The sequence below is a fragment of the Manis javanica genome, chromosome 16 (genome assembly GCF_040802235.1).
Source record: "Manis javanica isolate MJ-LG chromosome 16, MJ_LKY, whole genome shotgun sequence".
NCBI lineage: Eukaryota > Metazoa > Chordata > Mammalia > Pholidota > Manidae > Manis > Manis javanica.
In genome coordinates this window covers 7,371,100-7,388,642 of record NC_133171.1, presented here as the reverse complement: position 1 = coordinate 7,388,642, position 17,543 = coordinate 7,371,100, and the positions used below count along the sequence as shown (strand labels likewise).

Sequence of the window (17,543 nt, the reverse complement as noted above, 5' to 3'; positions counted from 1 at the left end):
TCACATTACCTGTGAACTTCCTGTATTGCGTCACGTTTGTTCTCTTTAGATGAGTGGTAACACTTGGCAAAATGTACTACACCTTCCTGCTCGGTGATCTGCAAACTAAACACAAGGCAAGGCTGTGACCGCTCATACCCATGCCCTTCTAAATCCACCAGGGCTGGAGACGCTGCTGTTTAAAACCCAGTGAAGACCTGGAGTAACACGGCTCAACTGCTTTTAGCAGGTGCAAGCCAATAGCGTAAGATAAAAAGACTACGGTCTGAAGCAAGACGTGCTGGCATTCATGTATTGTCTGACTATCAAGTACTGAGTAATTGCTCTGAGTTCACTGCAAATTTTTTATTGTGTTAAAATACATGTAATATTTACCATCTTAACCATTTTTAAGGGTACAGTTCAGTGGCACTAGAATATTCACATTTTGTGCAACCATCACCACCATCTGTCTACAGAACTTCATCATCTTCCTGAACTCTCTACCCTTCAAACACTTAACTCTCCGCTCTCCCTTCCGCAGCCCCTGCAACCACCATTCTACTTTCTGTCTCTGTGAATTTGCCTACTCGAGGGAGCTCATATCAGTGGAACCATCAGTATTTGTCCTTTGCTTATTTCACTTCACATAACATCCTCAATCTTCATCCATGTTTGTCAGAATTTCCTTCCTTTTTAAGGCTGAAGCATATGCTGTTGTTACACCACTTTTCGTTTATCAGTTTACCCATGGATGTATATTTGCATTGCTTCCACTCTTGGGTGTTGTGAATAATACTGCTAAGAACATGGGTGTACAAATATTCAGTGTAAGTTTTGAGAACTGGTGAGCCATATGTGTCCAGAAAAATCTTACTGGTGCCGGGAAATCACTCATTTTGTGGAATCAGAAAATGGGAGAGCAGGAAACTCTAACAAAACCATCATCTATACTTATTTACAAATGAGGAAACATACATGAAGTGACTTAACTAGGATGGTTTATAAAATGTTCAGTTCCTACATTTGAGGAGGAGAGGAACCCCTCTTCCAGACAAAAATATCCACTCAACTTGTCATGCCACATACCTCAAATTCTCAACATTAGAGATTTATTTACTTAGATGAAGGCACGGGTGCTTTTACCAGGAATCTCCTAGTAAAACAAAAATAGCTCTGAGGGAAAGTCATTATTGACCCACATCTCTGTCTTGAAAGACTGGTTTTCCACAGGACAGTAAAGCTTGGAGTGGATTTTTTTAGGGAGTAGAGCCTGTAAGAAAGATCTCAGTGATGGGGGCAGGAGGCAGTGTCACAAGGAATTTTAAGCATAGATACTCCACAAGGAGACCGCCATCTCTTGAGGAGCCCCAGGCACCCAGGGGTGGTCAGTGCCAGTGCTGAGAGTCTGAAGACCCAGAAAAGTGAAGCTAGAAAAGGCTAAAGACAAATGCAGGAAACATCACAATTTTCTCACTGTCTATCTCGTCACTGTATACTGTGCTTCATGCCAAAGTACAGGTCTTCTATAGATGACCTGGGCCCAGGACTCAGTTCTGGATGTTAATGAAGTACTTTCCTAGGTTTTCGCAGCCATATAAGCACCAACTGAGGAAGGCATTTTGCTTCAACAGGTTTCAGTGCCTCCAGCTGCCAGATCTGTCACGTGGTGGAGCGGACGCAGCTGTGTCAGGAGGAGGCAGTGTTCAGAGACCCGGAGAACGCCGCATGGCACAGCTCACTAGCACAAGCACCTGAACCTTCCTCGGGTCAGAAATGCTTTCTATAAACACCGTAACTGTGTTGACTCCGTAATAACAAGGGTGATTCTTGAGGGAAGGGTTATTTCCACCTCCAGTTCCAACAGTGTGAAAATGGTTCCACTATGACTGAATAATGACATTTGAAAAGAGAATTATGGTAGTGAGGAAAGCATAGACCTACAAATATACTTGACAATAAACACAGGTGATGTGAAAAGCCTTTTGCAATCCTAAAAACCAAGACTGATGACACAGGAACCCTTCTATGTGTTAAAATAACTGAGCAATAGGATTTGAGATTTATTATTGTATCTGCAGAGAAGTCAAAAGGATACAGAAACTGAATCATTAAAATGGAGCCACATATTAGTAATTAAGGAAATTTACACACATTAGCTATACCGTTTATGAAACTAGACTCTATCATGCTCTGGTGAAATCCAGAAGACAATATTCCCAGGGCCTTGCCATTGTGATGAGTATAGGACCTGATGAGTGAAGTCTGCACCACAGTGTAAGTTCACACCAAATTAACCTAAACCATAAAAATAAAATAGTAACATTAATCCAACTTCCATCATGGTGATGTTTGGTTTGCTTCACTGGCAAGTTCACTGAGTCAACATCTGTTCCACTCCCTCCCATTTCCCAGTAGGCCAAGCTCACATTACCTATTAAAATCCTTCCCGACGGTCTTCTCCTACAGCCTGAGAAAGCGCATGGGACAGTGTCCTCTAAGCTCTCGCTGACGGAGCCCAGGGTACCATCCTCCCCATGGTCCTATCACGCTGTTGATGGCTGCTGAGAGCCAGGTTAGGACTGTCAGCGATGCCAGTGAAGTTATCCTCTCCGGCTAGGTTTTATTTTTCCATTTGAAAAATCATATTTGTGAAACGCATTATATTAGAAGAAAGCACAGAATACTCCTTTCATCAGTTTAGTATATAGTCTTTTTTTTATGAAGGTATCATTGATATACAATCTAATGCTCAGGTTTCACATGAGTACACATTGTGGTTACTACATTCCCCCTATTATCAAGGACCCACCACATACCCCATTACAGTCACTGTCCATCAGCATTGTCTATAGTCTTGAGGCACTTTTTCTAAGCACTCATACCTGTCTTATTCAGCGCTCTACGACTAGCATGCTTTGCTTAACTGGTATGGCTATGGTCCCAGGTCTTCCCTAGGTTCCCTGCAGGCTTTAGCAGAAATGCAACAGGGTTGGACTCTCCAGTACCCTTCTGTCCCTTCACCTGTTTTGCCAGTCAGCTTCTCTCACTTGAGTAAAAGTAAAGGAACTGCCCATCTCTACTAAATGCTGTGCCAGAAGTGATGGGCTCTGGCCAGCCCAGAAACCATGCCAGAGGCCAGAGGTCCAAGTAAAGGAGGCAAGTGAGAAAAAGTACCTTATCAAGGAAGGCTGGAGGAGGATACTGTCGACGAAGCTGGAGCGCGGCGCCATGGGTTCAGCTCCGAAAGGAGAGATGGAGAACAAACGCGCGAGCATGGTGTGGTGTGTGGGCTGATGACCAGGTTCAGAGTCCAGGATGGCCCAGACGAGAGCGCAGGCCACTGGGATCTGGGGAAGGGGACGCTCAGTCGGTGAAGCAGGAAGATGAGGCTGGTTTGTCTCTGGGCAGTTGTCTGCCTGTATACAAAACAAGACAAATAATAAATCTCTTATTTCATTATTTTTTCTCTCAAAGCTCCAATCTGCCGCAGTTTCCCTCTTTCTTTTGTCACAGAGAGACTTACCACCTGAATGCCAGCCTTCTGAGTCAATGCCTGGGGCTGTAATTTTGTACAAGGAAGTGTGACTGGAATCAAACTTTCTTTGAGGCATTAGAGGTAAGAATTGGTGGAGGAGGGGAGAGGACAAGGAATGGAGAAATTCGGAAAGGAGGATATTAGGACAGTGAGATGAGGAAAGCGAAAGGACATTTGTTAAATTGGATTTACTTTCCTTAATTTTCTATTTCCATGGGCTCTGCTGAATTGTATTTCCCCTCAGCAATAAGTATCTCCAACCCCACTTTATGTAATAGATTTCATCACCTCAATCTCAGCACCACAATTATAAAAAGGCAATGGGGTTAATGCCTAAGGGTGGCATTCTTTTAGAAAAAGGAATCTAGCAATATCAATTTGAGTGATATTAATACTTAAGCAATGTTTGATGCACAAATCCAGGTATCTGATTTTTAAAGTTTTCATGACTACTTCACCAAAATCAACCTGAGTGAAAACTGCTTTTGCCTAAAACAGTTTTGCAGTGGTGAATGTTAAGCAATTGTATTGTTACATTTCACACCAAACAGTTTCAGTGAAAGGCGGAGTGATAACAATCAGCCAGGCCAGTTTCTGGACATTACCTTCCCCTCTCCCCTACAGGACAGGTCTCCAAGCCAGCTGTGTCTTCTGGCTTATACCCGCAGGGACACCGCAGCTATGGGGCTCTCCCAGGAAGACTCATGGCATTTGCGTGGAGTGCATGTGCATGCGCGCGCGCGCACACACACACACACGGGGAAATAACAGACCCAGGGGGGTGGGCGGAGCCTTCACCTTGGAAGAATGGCTGACAGGGCCACAGGTTTTCCTGGAGTCACAGGGAGAGGGATGCCTCTCAGAGTGCAATCACTTCCCCCTTCGTCCTTCAGTCAACATCTAACAAACACTGGTTACAGGTCCGTGCTGGACAAGAAGGTCTGACGCTCATAGGAAATACCCAGGTGAAGGATCCTGGGCCTACAGGCTCCCTGGGCAGCGAGGCAGTCCACAGGAAGGCAGTTACAAGCCAGTATAGAAGCTGCTGGACCTGAGAGGAGCCCAGACTCCATGAGAGCAAATCAGAACAGAGCCTAAATCAGGTTGGGGTGGAACAGAAGTCAAGGAAGACTGCCTGAAGGAGGTGACCCTGGTGCCTACAGCCATTCAATTGAGACTGAGTGCTTATCACTTGCCCTCTGCTCTGAGTGCTGAGATGGAACAGTGGACCCAACACATGAAGTTTCCCTCACTAGAAACTCATATTCCAGGAGAGAGAAACTGCTAATGAGCATCAAGACAGAGTGACACATGGCCAGGGAGGCCTGAGGAAGTGATATTAAGCTGAGATCTTAATGATAAGATGGAGGGGTGGGTTCTGCCAGCAGAGGAAATGGCCTGCTGTGACAGCTTGGTGTGCTATTGGAGCATGGCACAGAAAAGACCAGCATGGCTAGAATTTAGTGGGCAAGGGGCAGTGCAAAGAGACTGAGGTGAGAGTGATAAGCAAAGGCCAGATCCCACAAGGCTTTATAGCTCATGGCTACAAGTTTGTATTTACTGCATGCATCATGGGAAATTATTAAAGGGTTTTAAGTCAGAATGTGACATGGCCAGATTTATGTTTCAAAGTGATCATCCCAGCTGCTTGGTCAGGCAAGAGAGTGCTTGACCAAATCAGCACATGCAAAGGCCCCTGGAGAGGTGGCACATCCAACTGACTGTGAGGCCTTCTATGTGGCTAGTGTAGAGCCCCAGGTGGGATGGAGAGAGGGGAGGCTGCAAATACAGGCAAGGGCCAGACTGCCAAGGAAGCCTAGAAGCAGGATGTCCTCATCTGCACTTACTAAACTCACTCAATGGCTTCTGGATTGGTGGGTGGTGGTAAAACCATGGACTCCCCAAACAACAGGGACCCGGCAAGTGGAATAAATTCTATCTTCAAAGACCCAAAATGTATATTGCCTTTCCAAATTGCTAAAATGTATTAATAGTCTTCACATTCTTACACACAAAACAATGGTCCTCTCATTCTCCAGAGTTCAGTGGGTAAAGCAGAGAAGTAATAACCTACTTGGTGACTAATGCCATTATTCTATTAATGCTGTTATTGACTTTCCTACTGCATTTCACACTGATCACTCGCTTTCTGCTTCAGACTCTAGGCTACACTTCTTGGCTGCTCCTTCTCAGACTATTTCCCTGCTTCACTTCCATCCTCTCATTCCCTTGGAGCTGCTCAAAAGCTGGTCTCCATTTCTTCCCGGGCAGCCCCACCCACCTGCTGTTGTCTCCAGCTATTATTTCTCTGCAAACAAGTCCCTGCCCTCCTGTGTGGCTCCACCCTCCCCACTGAGCACCACACCCACGTTCCAACCCTGCTGTTCTTTCTGATGCCACAGCTGCATCTCAGATTCAGTGGGTTCAAACTGCCCCCCATCTTCCCCAACCCTTCCCTTCTTCTGAAGTTCTCCTTGACATTGCAGCCCCATTCACACAGACTAGGATCCTCAACCGTTCTCAACTCTTCCCTTTCCCTAATTCTCTACACCCAGTCTATCAATTAAGCCCCTTTTATGTTTTTTCCTCAATGTCTTGGAGTATATCCCCTCCTTTCCTTTTCCATGACCACCATCCTAATCACTGCTGTCATTCCCCTATACTATTACAAGTGACTGACAACGGGTTTCCTTGTCTATGATTTTCTTTATTATATCTATGTACTCTCCTCAAGTCCCAAACAACATCTCCAGACTGGCTTCATGCAGCTCAGAGTAAAAAGAGGTCACTAGATTTGAATTTTCTCAATTTCCCATCCCAAAATATGAAGCCAACAGAGATGAGAAGGTGGCATACAGGAAATAGCTTCGAGTGAAACAATAGTTTTTACACTATTGTAAACCTTGCGGTAAATCTAAATATGTGCTGTCCAACATGGTAAACAATAGTCACCTGAGGCTACTGGGCACTTGAACTGTGACTGTTCTTAATTGAGAAGTGCTGTGAGGGTAAAATATACCCTTAAAAGACTTGATACAAGAAAAAGAATGTAAACAATTTTTGTATAGAGGACATGTTAAAATGATACTACTCTGGGTATGTTGGGTTAAATAATACACATTGCTAGAAGATAAAACTATTAAAATGAATTTGTTTGTTTCTTCTTGCCTCTTTTTAATGTGGCTACTAGGAAATTTTAAATTGCATATGCAGCTTGCACTTGTGACTAGCATTGAATTTCAGTTGGACAGTGCTGGTCTGAATAACTGGGGATAGTGTGGCTGTGAAACTTAATGCAGTTGTTAAGAAACTGTTCCTAGGAAAGCAATGGAATCCAACAATGAAAAGACAAATAGCCCAAAGGAAAATGGGCAAAGGATTTGAACATACATTTCTCCAAAGAAAATAGACAAATAGCCAATGCTCACCATCATTACTCACTAGGGAAATGCAAATCAAAGTCACAATAGCACACCACTTTATGACCACTAGGACTGCCATGATGAACACAATGGAAAATTACAAGTGTGGGCAAGGATGTGGAGAAATTGAAACCCTTGTACATTGGTAGTAGGAATGTACAATGGTGCAGCCACTGTGGAAAACAGTTTGGCTGGTCTTCAAAATGTTAAACATGGAGTTACCACATGACCTAGTCATTTCATCCTCGAGACATGAAAACATTCACACAGAAGTTGTATAAGAATGTTCACAGTAGCATTGTTCATAATAGTAAAAAATAGAAACAGCAATATATCCATCAGTTGATATATGGATAAACAAAATGTGATATAGCAATACAGGGGAATATTATTTGTCAATAAAAAATGAACTAAGTTGACCTTTCTACAACATAAGGGTTAAGGATGCTGACACCCCCCGCATACAGTTAAAAATCCACGTATAATTTTTGACTCCCCAAAAACTTAACTACTAATAACTTTCTGTTATTATTAGTATTACTAGAAGCCCACCAATAATATAAACAAAAGATGGACACATATTTTACATGTACAATATAAATGCATATATAATATGTACAATAAAGTAAGCTACAGAAAACATGTGTTTTCAAATGATTACAAATCTCAAAAAAAAGTCCAATATATTTATTGAAAAAAAAACCATGTATAAGTGGAACTGCACAGTTCAAACCCATTGTTCAAGGGTCAACTGTACTTATATGTGTTACAACATGGATGAACCTTGAAAACATGCTCAGTGAAAGAAACCAGTCACAAAAGACCACACATTTACAATACCTTCTATGTGAAATGTCTAGAATGTGCAATTTAGACAGTAGATTAGTGGTTGCCTAGGGTTGGAAGGGGTAAAATGGGAGTGACAGCTAATGGGTACATGGTTTCTTTTTGAGATGATGAACATGTTCTAAAATCAGTTGTGGTGGAGGCTGCACAAGAAACAGATTACAGTCTTGCTTCTGGGAAGGGGAACTTAATAGCTTGGGGCCAAGGGTGCTCCTGTATATTTATTTTTTTACTATGTGCACTGTGTGCATATTGAAATTTGGATCACGTGTATAATAACATTTTCAGAAACAAATGAAATAATATTTTACAAAGAAATTGCATTAGGAATGATGAAAGGGTCACAATTAGATTCAATAAAATCCAAAATGTACTAGATAACCTCATTTAAATGTTCATACAAATATATATGCAAATCTAGATGAAAAGAGTAATTTTTAGGGAACTATAAATATCAAAAACTGACTAAAAAAATGTAGAGAACTAGATCAGGCTAAAGGCCAGATAAGAAATTGAGAAATAGCTAAAAATATACTTCACACTCCTCCACCCCCCAAAAAAGAGCATCAAATGCAGATAAATTTACATGTGAGTTCTTCCAATCCCCCAGAGAAAGATCAGTCTTACTCATAAACCGTTTCCATGGATAGGAAAATATCTGAGTCTTCGTCTACTCATTTGATAGGCATAAATATCACTGTTCTAAGAAATGGGTAAGGACCACAAAACGGAAGGACGAAGGGAAGAAGGAAGAAGGAAGAATGGAGGTTGCACACTGGTGGTTTTGTTTGATCCACACCATTGGCTTCTATCTACGTATTTTAATTGGCTGAATTTGTTGTCAACATTTAAAAACTGGGATATTTTTTTCATAAAAATCAGACTGAAATAAAACATGCAACAATGGTAATTAAATATTCATAGAGGAGTTATATGTTTAATTCCTATAAATCAATCAATAACCATTACTAACATTTATCAAGCACTTAGCATGTACCATGCCCTTTTTACTCTTTTTTTTTTTTACTGAAGAAAAAGACAAACAATAGAGTGAAAAACAAATGATATGAGTACACAAGGATAGGTAGCTAATGATAGAGCTCCAAAGAGACTCACCTTCGATAATGAAATAAGTAAAAATTCAAAGAAAAATGGCATACTGTTTTTACCCATCAGATTGAGAAAACTTAAAAAACTGTTAACAGTGAGACTATGAGAAAACAGATACTTTTTATGGAGATACAACTATAAGCACTATCATATTAGTTTCAGGTGTAGGACAACAAGTGAGTCATGTGGACAATTATGTATATTACAAAATGCTCACTACAATGAGTGTAGCTACCATCTGTCGCCATATGAAGATGTTACAATATTATTGATTACATTCCCTAGGCTACTTTCGCTCTCCAATAGAAATACTAAGTTGGTGCAACCTTATGGGCTACAATGTATTTTGAAAGTACTAAAAATTTAAATGAGCATTTTCCAACTCTAGGAAATACATCTGTCTATCCTAGAGAAATACTGGAAAATGTATTCAATTAGTCATGATATTAGTTTTCTATTGCTGCACAATAAATTAGCAAACATTTAACAGCTTAAAACAACACAACATTTTGTTATCTGATAGTTTCTGAGGGCCAAGAATCAGGTATAGTTTAGTTGAGTCCTCTGCCCAGGATCTCAGAAGACTGAAGTCAAGATACCCAGTGCATTTTCATCTAAAGGTTCAACTCGGAAGGACATGCTTCCAAGCTCCCTCAGGTTGCTGGCAGAATTCATTTCCCTATAGGCATCTGAGGGAGGTCCTGGGCTCTTGTTAGTTATGAGAGACAGGCCGCTCTGCGACTAGAGGTCACTCTCAGGTTCCTGGGGTCATGTGACCTTGCCACGTGACTGTATCCCTCAGCCCCCTCCCAGCGCATCTCTCCCTGCAGAGATTCACGCTAAAGGGATGTTTGAGGCGCATCTAGGATGATAGTCCAATTCCATCAAACCAATGGAAGACCCTATGACGGGTCTCATCCACACTTCAGGAGAGGGCGTGGGTAACAGGGCAAGTGCAGCGGGGATGGGAATCCTAGGGCTATCTCAGAATTTCCCCTGCCATAGCCATGTTCAAGGAAGTTCCTGCCTACACAGCTTGTAACAATGAAAAATTAGAAACAACTTAGAAATAGTTAAACTATGAATGGTTACACAGACTGTACATTTCTACTACAGAACAGTGGGTAGCATTAAGCTGAATGAGATAGATCAATATGACATAATGTTTGTTTTTTATTTTAAAAAAGGCAAGTTACAGAACAATACACACAATAGGATCCCATTATGTATGTATAAATAAATAAATACTGGCTTCCTGCCTCCTCTCTTGTTCTTTGTAATCCTCTATTCTGCTTCCAGAGAGGCCTTTTCAAAACTCAAATTGATCCTGTCACCAGCCCTGCACCCACCTTGCCCTCAGGGTTAAAACCAGACCTTGGGTTCCCATCATTCTCAGGATAAAGCCTAAGCAAATTCCTGTCTTCCCTCCGGGCTCTGGCTGTGCCACTCTGCTCGGCCCTGGATGCAGGTCCTCCTCCACCACTGAGCCTGTGCCAGCACCATCCCTCTGTCTGAAATGCACTTCAAAGCCTAGTTAAATGTTACTCCTGTCCCCAATCCCTCCTCTACCTTGCTGACAGGCCAGGTGCTTGTCATGAGCTCTCTCCTACCCGCCCCCCACCCTCCTACCATTTCTAAGTATTCACTTATTATTGTGCTTATTTGAGCAATGCCTGTCTTCTCCAACAGGTGCTAAGCTCTGCAAGGCAGGACCCAAACTGGTTTTGCTTATCATTGCCCTCCCGGTGCACTGCCTGGCACAGAGCAGGGGCCCAATTATCTGCCTCATGAAGCAAATGAATTCCTTTCTCTGTCCTCCAGATTGCCCTTCTCACAGAAGCTCCACCTTTCTGTGTCTGTCCATCAGACATGCATCCCCTCATCTGTATGGATCTATCTCCCAACACTCAGCAGCCTGAGCACTGCACCCACCAGCATGGCTCCTGAGCACCTCCCCACATGACCTGCCCAGCACCCAGCCCCGAGAGGAGCTCAGTCACTGAGCCATGGGTGAATGGACATAAATCTGCCTCTCCCCCCTCTCCCCCGCCCGTCTATCTGTCTGCAGGTGGCCCTGTCTATTGGTCTGCGGGTGGCCCTGCCGATGAGGCTCACTGCTACGGGCTGGCACTCTTCCGGCAGGGCTCCAGAGAGGCATGCAGGCTGCAGTGGCTAGGATCAAGAGAGTCCCTCTTGGGAGGAAGAAGACGGTCGGGGGCAAGTGCTGCAACAGGTGAGGGAAGCCTAGTTGGCCCTGAGGAAGCAAAGGACAGAGCATCTCACCGGGCAGGAGGGGCCTGGAGAATAGAATCTGTTCTGAGCAAGAGTTCAGAGAGGGGCCCACAGGGCCTGTCCCAGGACAGAACCCTGAACTGCTTCCCAGCTGAATCACAGGCTGTACCTCACACACAACACACACACGCCTTTGCATATATTGTTATCTGCACCTAAAGCGGCACTCCATATACCAAACGGGTGACCCAAAGGAAGGGGTTCTGGGGCCAGCTCTGACCAGGAGCTTTGTTTTCCCAAGACAGACCAGAGGAAGGAGGAGCCCGAGGCAGCTGCAGAGAAGACCAAGGCCAATGGCACAGGACGGAGTGACCCTCCCCAGGGCTGGGCCGTAATGCTGAGTTAAGAGCCAGAAAAGAGGCCAGCAAAAAGCAGTGGGAGCCAGTAGCTCAGAAGAGGGCTGTGGAGCACAGCAGCAGTGCAGTGCTCCCCAGTACCTGGTACCTGATACCCAAGGGTGGCTACTTGATGGCTTCTGCCGCCTCGGGCAGTCACCCCTTCTCTTAAGCCTTCCCCAAACCTCAGCTAGAAACGTCTCCTCCTCTCTCCTACCACCAGGTCAAACCATATGGAACTGCCAGCAGTCTGCTGTGGTTGACCCCCCAAGACCGCAATTTCACATGGCTCAGTATAACAGGCGAAGAGGAAGAGCTTCTGATGGCAGAGTCTGTTGTTTTCGTCCATTTCTCCACAAGTCTTGTTGTCTAATAGATAAAATTAGTACGAGCCAAAGAAGGTGTTCATTTTCTGAATTTAGCTTTACTTTGCCAACTCATTCACCTATAGTTTCTTAGAATTACTGTGAAGCCCTTAAATAAAGATCGCTGTGTTCACAAGCCTTTGTTGCATATGGTGGTCACCCCCCAACACCCCCCCAACAGTCCTGGGTTCAATAAATGCAAAGGAAAGGCAGCTGAGATCAGCTAAGAATCTCCCGGTGCCACTCACTGTGCTTTCATTCACCCACCATTCTTTTATGGACTCTTTCATTGACTGGGTCCTATTTCAAAAATTAGGGAATAAATCACACCTTCCATTTTTTCCAAAAAAATAAAAAAATAGTGAACTGAGGCTCCCAGAAGTCAAGAAATAAATTGAACACACAGCTACTATAAATGACTCTTCTAATTCAGGTCTGTATGGCTCCACGGGCAATGAGATTTCAGTCCCCCAACTAAGGAGATTTCCTGATAAAGCATTTCTTTCACACCCAGCGAATGAACACCATGCATGTGAAAACGACGAGTTCATCTGGGGGAAAACAAACAGAAAGCTAACAAAGCAGAAATCATTAAAAAGTAACAAAATGCCTCCTTGAAGGTTCTGATGGTATTATAGTTTCTTTGCTTTCGTAGAAAATGTTGCATTCTGGTGTGAAATGTTCATGGCTCATGTATACCTGTGTCAAGGCGCTGCTGCTCTGTATTTGTCTTGGGTGTTTCAGTTTCACTTGGCTTGATTTTGTCATTCTTGGATACTTGGGAACTACAGGCTTGTCGTGTGTTTCTGGAAAGGAGGCACCTTTCAGGGAGACCTGGTCTAACACGCCACACAGACTGAGGGGCTTTAAGCAATACTGATGAGTTTTACACCAGGGGCCTTGTTTCTGACACAGTCCACATTTCAGCTCATACTGATGTTGAAAAGTATCCCCTTTTCTCTCCCTGCACACAGCAAGCAGCTCTCTCATGCATGATATCACCTGTCTGTGAAGGGCAAGAATCGGAACCTTGACCATGAGTTCGAAGCCCTCCAGGCGAGTGTTTTTAAAGCAGTTTTCCCTCTTTCCTCCTGGCTCTGTACTCTCTTCCTCCTTGGCTGCCGGGGTCTGACAAATGAAGGGGGGCAGAAGCAATGCAGGGCAGGAAGTAAAAGGAAAATGATCAAGTGCAGGGCGGAAAAATGAAGAAATGAAAACTGTTTAAGGGGTGTAAAATGAAAACATACTTTGGGAACTGCTGATAGGGCTACCCTCCAGTAAGGAGAGGCAAGTTCTGAGCACACAGGTGGGACTTTGGGGAAACTGTCCTACCCTAGTCACTCAAACATTTATTGGGTACCACGTGTGAGGACCCTAACCCCAATTCTTGACTCTGGATCATTCTGTTCCTCTCTTAAAACCCATGACTCTCCACTGGGCATTCATTCAGATCTGACTTCTGGAATCTGAATTTACAAAATCAGAAGAAGGCAAAACCTAGGAAAAATACGACGAAAGTTATTCAAAGGAACTTTCAACATAAAAATTCCTCCCTAATAATGCATTAGGGTTTTCAAGAACATCAGTCCTTGCCTTGATGGCCTTTACTGGACAGAATGGAATGTGCAGCATACATCAGGAGGCACTGCGAGAACAAGGCTGCACTGGATTGCAAAAAGAAGGTCACTGCCAAGTAGCAAAGGGGAAGGGGGGGGAAAGAGAATTTCAGCACTTTAAAAGCGAGGTCCCCCTGCCCTCCTCCCTCCATTTCTAATGTCCTTAGTAAAATAAGGTTGGAATTAGAGTTAAATAAAGCCATCTGAGTTCCTCCTACTGGTCTATGCCACAAGTAATCCACTTGCTCCCCAGCACCTTGTCTGAAGTTTCTGTCTTAACTTATCTGCATGGGGATAAGAGAATCAAAGGAAATTTAAGCTACTTGTGTAAGCTACTGGGATTATATAGAAAGTTGGACCCCTTTACTGCCGAATAAAATAGCTACTTTATTTTCTAAAGAAAATTTCTCTTTGGAAGATCTAGAAGGGGGATAAAAACCACCAAGGCTTTGGGAAATAATGAAGTAGAAGAACAGGCATCAGGGGGTACACAACAGGTGAGGCTGGGTGGGAGCTGCTTCAGCCACCCAGGAAACAAAACTTGGCAGAGGAAGTTCTCCAGGGATTCCTGGGCCTCATTTGCATGCATCTCATTATTTCAATCATCATCTCAGGGAATTGTAATAGAGTTCTAGCCTCAAATAAAATATTCTTGGTTGGTTGCAGTTTTTAAAAAGCTATTGGCAGACATGGAGTCACTAATCAAATAGAAAGCAACACGACAAACTTCAAAACATTTGGGAACTGCTGGCTGATTTTGTGGTTCCTTCATCAGATGCTGATACCCAACTAAAAAAAAATCCCCACTTTTCTCTCCTTATCCAAACAGTTAAGGAGAACATGCCCCATCCTTTCACCTTTCACTCTCCATGACTCATGAAACAAATAGCAAATCTCTGTCCCAGCCCAACTTTTTGCCAGACACAATCTCAAAGAACCGACCTCTCTCCCTCTCTCTCCCTTTTCTCTCATTGTTAAAGTTGAAGACAGGAGTTCTCCAATTAGTTGATCTTAGTGGAGTAGCTCCACCAACAGTCTCATAACTAAAGCTGATAGTAAGGAGCTTTCTGCAAAATATCAAGTAAATAGTACACACACTCACAGGCACACATACACCATCTGAATCCTAAACTCTCAGAACTGCTCCTAATAAGCTCTCTTCTTCAGGAAAACAAAAGTATGTATTATATATATATTTTTTAAATGAGAGTTGCTGATTTAGGATGCCAACTTGAGGAAATGTAGATCCTTAACTGACATGGGTAATAAGGAATCTTTTCTATTTGCCTTCCCCCAGCCCAATACAATATAGGCAGAGATGATATAATAATTGCTAAGACAATGAGCATTTTTCACATGTCAAGCGCTACGTGGCTTATCTCATTTAGGCCTCACAACAGTCCTATGAGGTAGGTACCATTATCATTCCCATTTCATGGATGATCTATTGAGGCTTAGAGCACTTACTAAAAGGTGACACCAAGATATGCACCCAATCTTCCTGCAGAGCCCATATTAACTGCTAAGCTCTTCTGTTGAATAGGAGGGACAGAGCCCAGGACAGCAGTCAGGAGACTGAGCTGTTACTTGCCACCAGTAACACATTGAGTAAAATGGAGCAAGATCTGAAAATGTTTGGCCAAACAATGTTCTACTGCTGTTTTCTAGCCCTTCCATTCTGATTTTCCAGAAACCTCAAGACTGACTTCTCTGCATCTTAGGGATTGCTGGGGAAGGAAATGAAGCAATCTTTGCAAAGGAGCATTAAAAAGGAGAAAGGGCTGCATCAGAGGTTGGCACCCTTTCAAAAAACTAAAGTCAAGGTTCTGATGCTTCACATGGGACCTGAGGGTGGCTGGTGGGGGAGGGGAGCCATGGGTGGCTCCCAAACAATCCTAGAAATGACAGCAGCAGCCTCTGCGCTGTATGAACTGAAGCTACTATTAAGTGCACATGCTCATGTGTGATAGGCTGCACTTACACACTCTGTTAATGTTTATTCAGCAACCAGTGTGGACAATGTACTTGACTAAACATGATACACTCAGCTTTGTCTTCCAATAGCTGATGATCCTAGGAGATCTGGGACAAATATTCATGCAAATGGCTCCAAAATACACATGAGAAAATAAAAACAGGAAGAGCTGTTATAAAAAGCTCAAGGGTAATGGTAGAGAAACAAACAGTGGAGATGCATGAAGTAGACCAGGAACTGGGATGGTCTTGGGGCAGCCATGTCAGGGCTCCTTTAGTCTTTGTCACACACATGTATGAGAGATGAAGCACCATGTCACCTTTACCTTTATGTTCCCCACCCTCCCAGGGGACTTGTGAGCCTCCTTCTACCCAAGGGAGCTCTGCTGTAGTTTTAAGTAGGGAAGTCACATCATCAGGTTTGCATTTTAGAAAATTCACTTTAGCTGCCTGGCTGAGAAAGGACTGGCAGGAGCAAGATTCCCACAGCTGCAGGGAGACAGCAAATGACAGATGCTGCCATGAAGTGAGGAGGTAGTGATGGGATAGGGAAAAGTAAAAGATTCACATAATTATAGAGTTAAAAAACAACAGAACTTGGTGAGGGAATAGACATTGTAAGGAGAAAGAAAGGGAAGAATCCAGGACGAGGCCAGGTCCCCTGGCTCAGTCAAACGGATGACCAGGGGTACCCGTCCCAGGGAGAGGACACAAGAAGGGGATGCGGGGTAAAGAGGACAAGTTCAGTGTTGGACCTTTTGAAACGGGAGGTTACTGTGAGCCACCCAAACTAGTTGGGCTTCTGTTCCCCCTTTAGAAGAAAGATCCAGTCTGGGGAGAGAGACTTGGGAACCGTTCCCAGGAAGCTGGTCACTGAAGCCCTGGTGATGAATGGCATTTCCAAAAATGAGAGTGCCCTGGGACAAGAGAATATTATCTTCAGAGGGCACCAACACTGATGAGACCAACCAAGCGGTGCCCAGAGAGAGAGAAAGAGAACCAGAAAGTCAAGAGCATAGATTCATTCAAAAGACGGCAGACAGCAGCAAATTATGCTGGAGGTCAGATGACAACTATGATGTGCCCCTTGAAAATAGTAACAAGGACATTGCTGATGACCTTGGCAAGCACATCAACTTCAGGGATGCTGATCTGAGGTCTGTGAAGTCGTCTTAATAGTCTGAAATATGTTAGATTTTTTTTTTCTTTATGAATAGGAAAGGGGAGGAGCTTCTCCCTCTCAGCAGCACCCATCATGGGATTGGCAAAATGGCCCTAAATTGTCCCTAAGTCTATCTGAAAGCTCACAAAGACAGCCCTGAAGTAGGAATATATTACAGGGGCCTGCAACTAAAGGCATCAATGTGCTCCAAAACATAGCAACTCCACCCCACGTCCTCCTCGAACACAAGAAACAAATTCTCTTCAGGGAAACATGGTGGAGGGGACTTTATTTCTAGTGCTGTCACGGATACAGGCAGGACCCTGTTCACAAAGGCCCTGGCAAACTTTTCTTTCCCTGGACAGCATAGCTCACTGCCTATGTTTGAAATGATCTAACAACCTCGCACTCATTAATTAGTTCTTGCAGTCTCTACACCCTCATATGGGAAATTCAGATGACAATAAACTCAGCACAAAGGCTGAGAGATGATTAAATGGCATTGCTTAGCACAGCACTAGGCACATGGTAAGAGCTCAGGAAAATACCTATTATAAGAAACAACAACATCATGCTATGAGTATTATTAGTTTGAGATCGCAGGTACCTTCAGAAATCTTTCCCTTTGCACTAGAATAATGGATCTCTGGGTCTTTCTAACCCTCTACATCCCCACCTTCGTGCCAGCGCCCTGCCCTGCCTATACACTGCTCTCAGAGACAGGAAGTCAAGCTCATAATTCCTATCTCACGCCCAGCATCTAGTGTGCCTGGCACATGGTGGTAAGTAAATAATGCTTGTAGAATGAGTTAATAAATTCCAAGTGTATCTACCATAATGTGCTTATGAGAGCAGAGAAATGCTGCTTACAGGAACAGAAAAAGTCATCTATGAGGAGCCATGG

The 17,543-nt window shown here is 43.6% G+C and overlaps 1 protein-coding gene across 7 annotated transcripts in view; it reads right to left on the bottom strand.

Annotated features, from left to right (window-relative positions):
• LOC118968366 (uncharacterized) overlaps positions 1-17,543 on the bottom strand; it is a 103,207-nt gene that overhangs the window by 76,027 nt on the left and 9,637 nt on the right. For 4 of the 7 annotated variants that reach the window (XR_012126069.1, XR_012126067.1, XR_012126070.1 and 1 more), the window contains exon 4: positions 3,157-3,398. Coding sequence is in view for 2 of the 7 variants with exons in the window: in XM_073224219.1 (XP_073080320.1) it covers positions 10-105; positions 3,157-3,398 (338 nt within the window). In the remaining 5 variants the exon portion in view is untranslated. Of the gene's footprint in view, positions 1-9; positions 106-2,060; positions 2,278-3,156; positions 3,399-17,543 lie in introns of those variants that run through there. The other 3 variants (XM_073224219.1, XM_073224218.1, XR_012126068.1) reach the window with 2 other exon arrangements.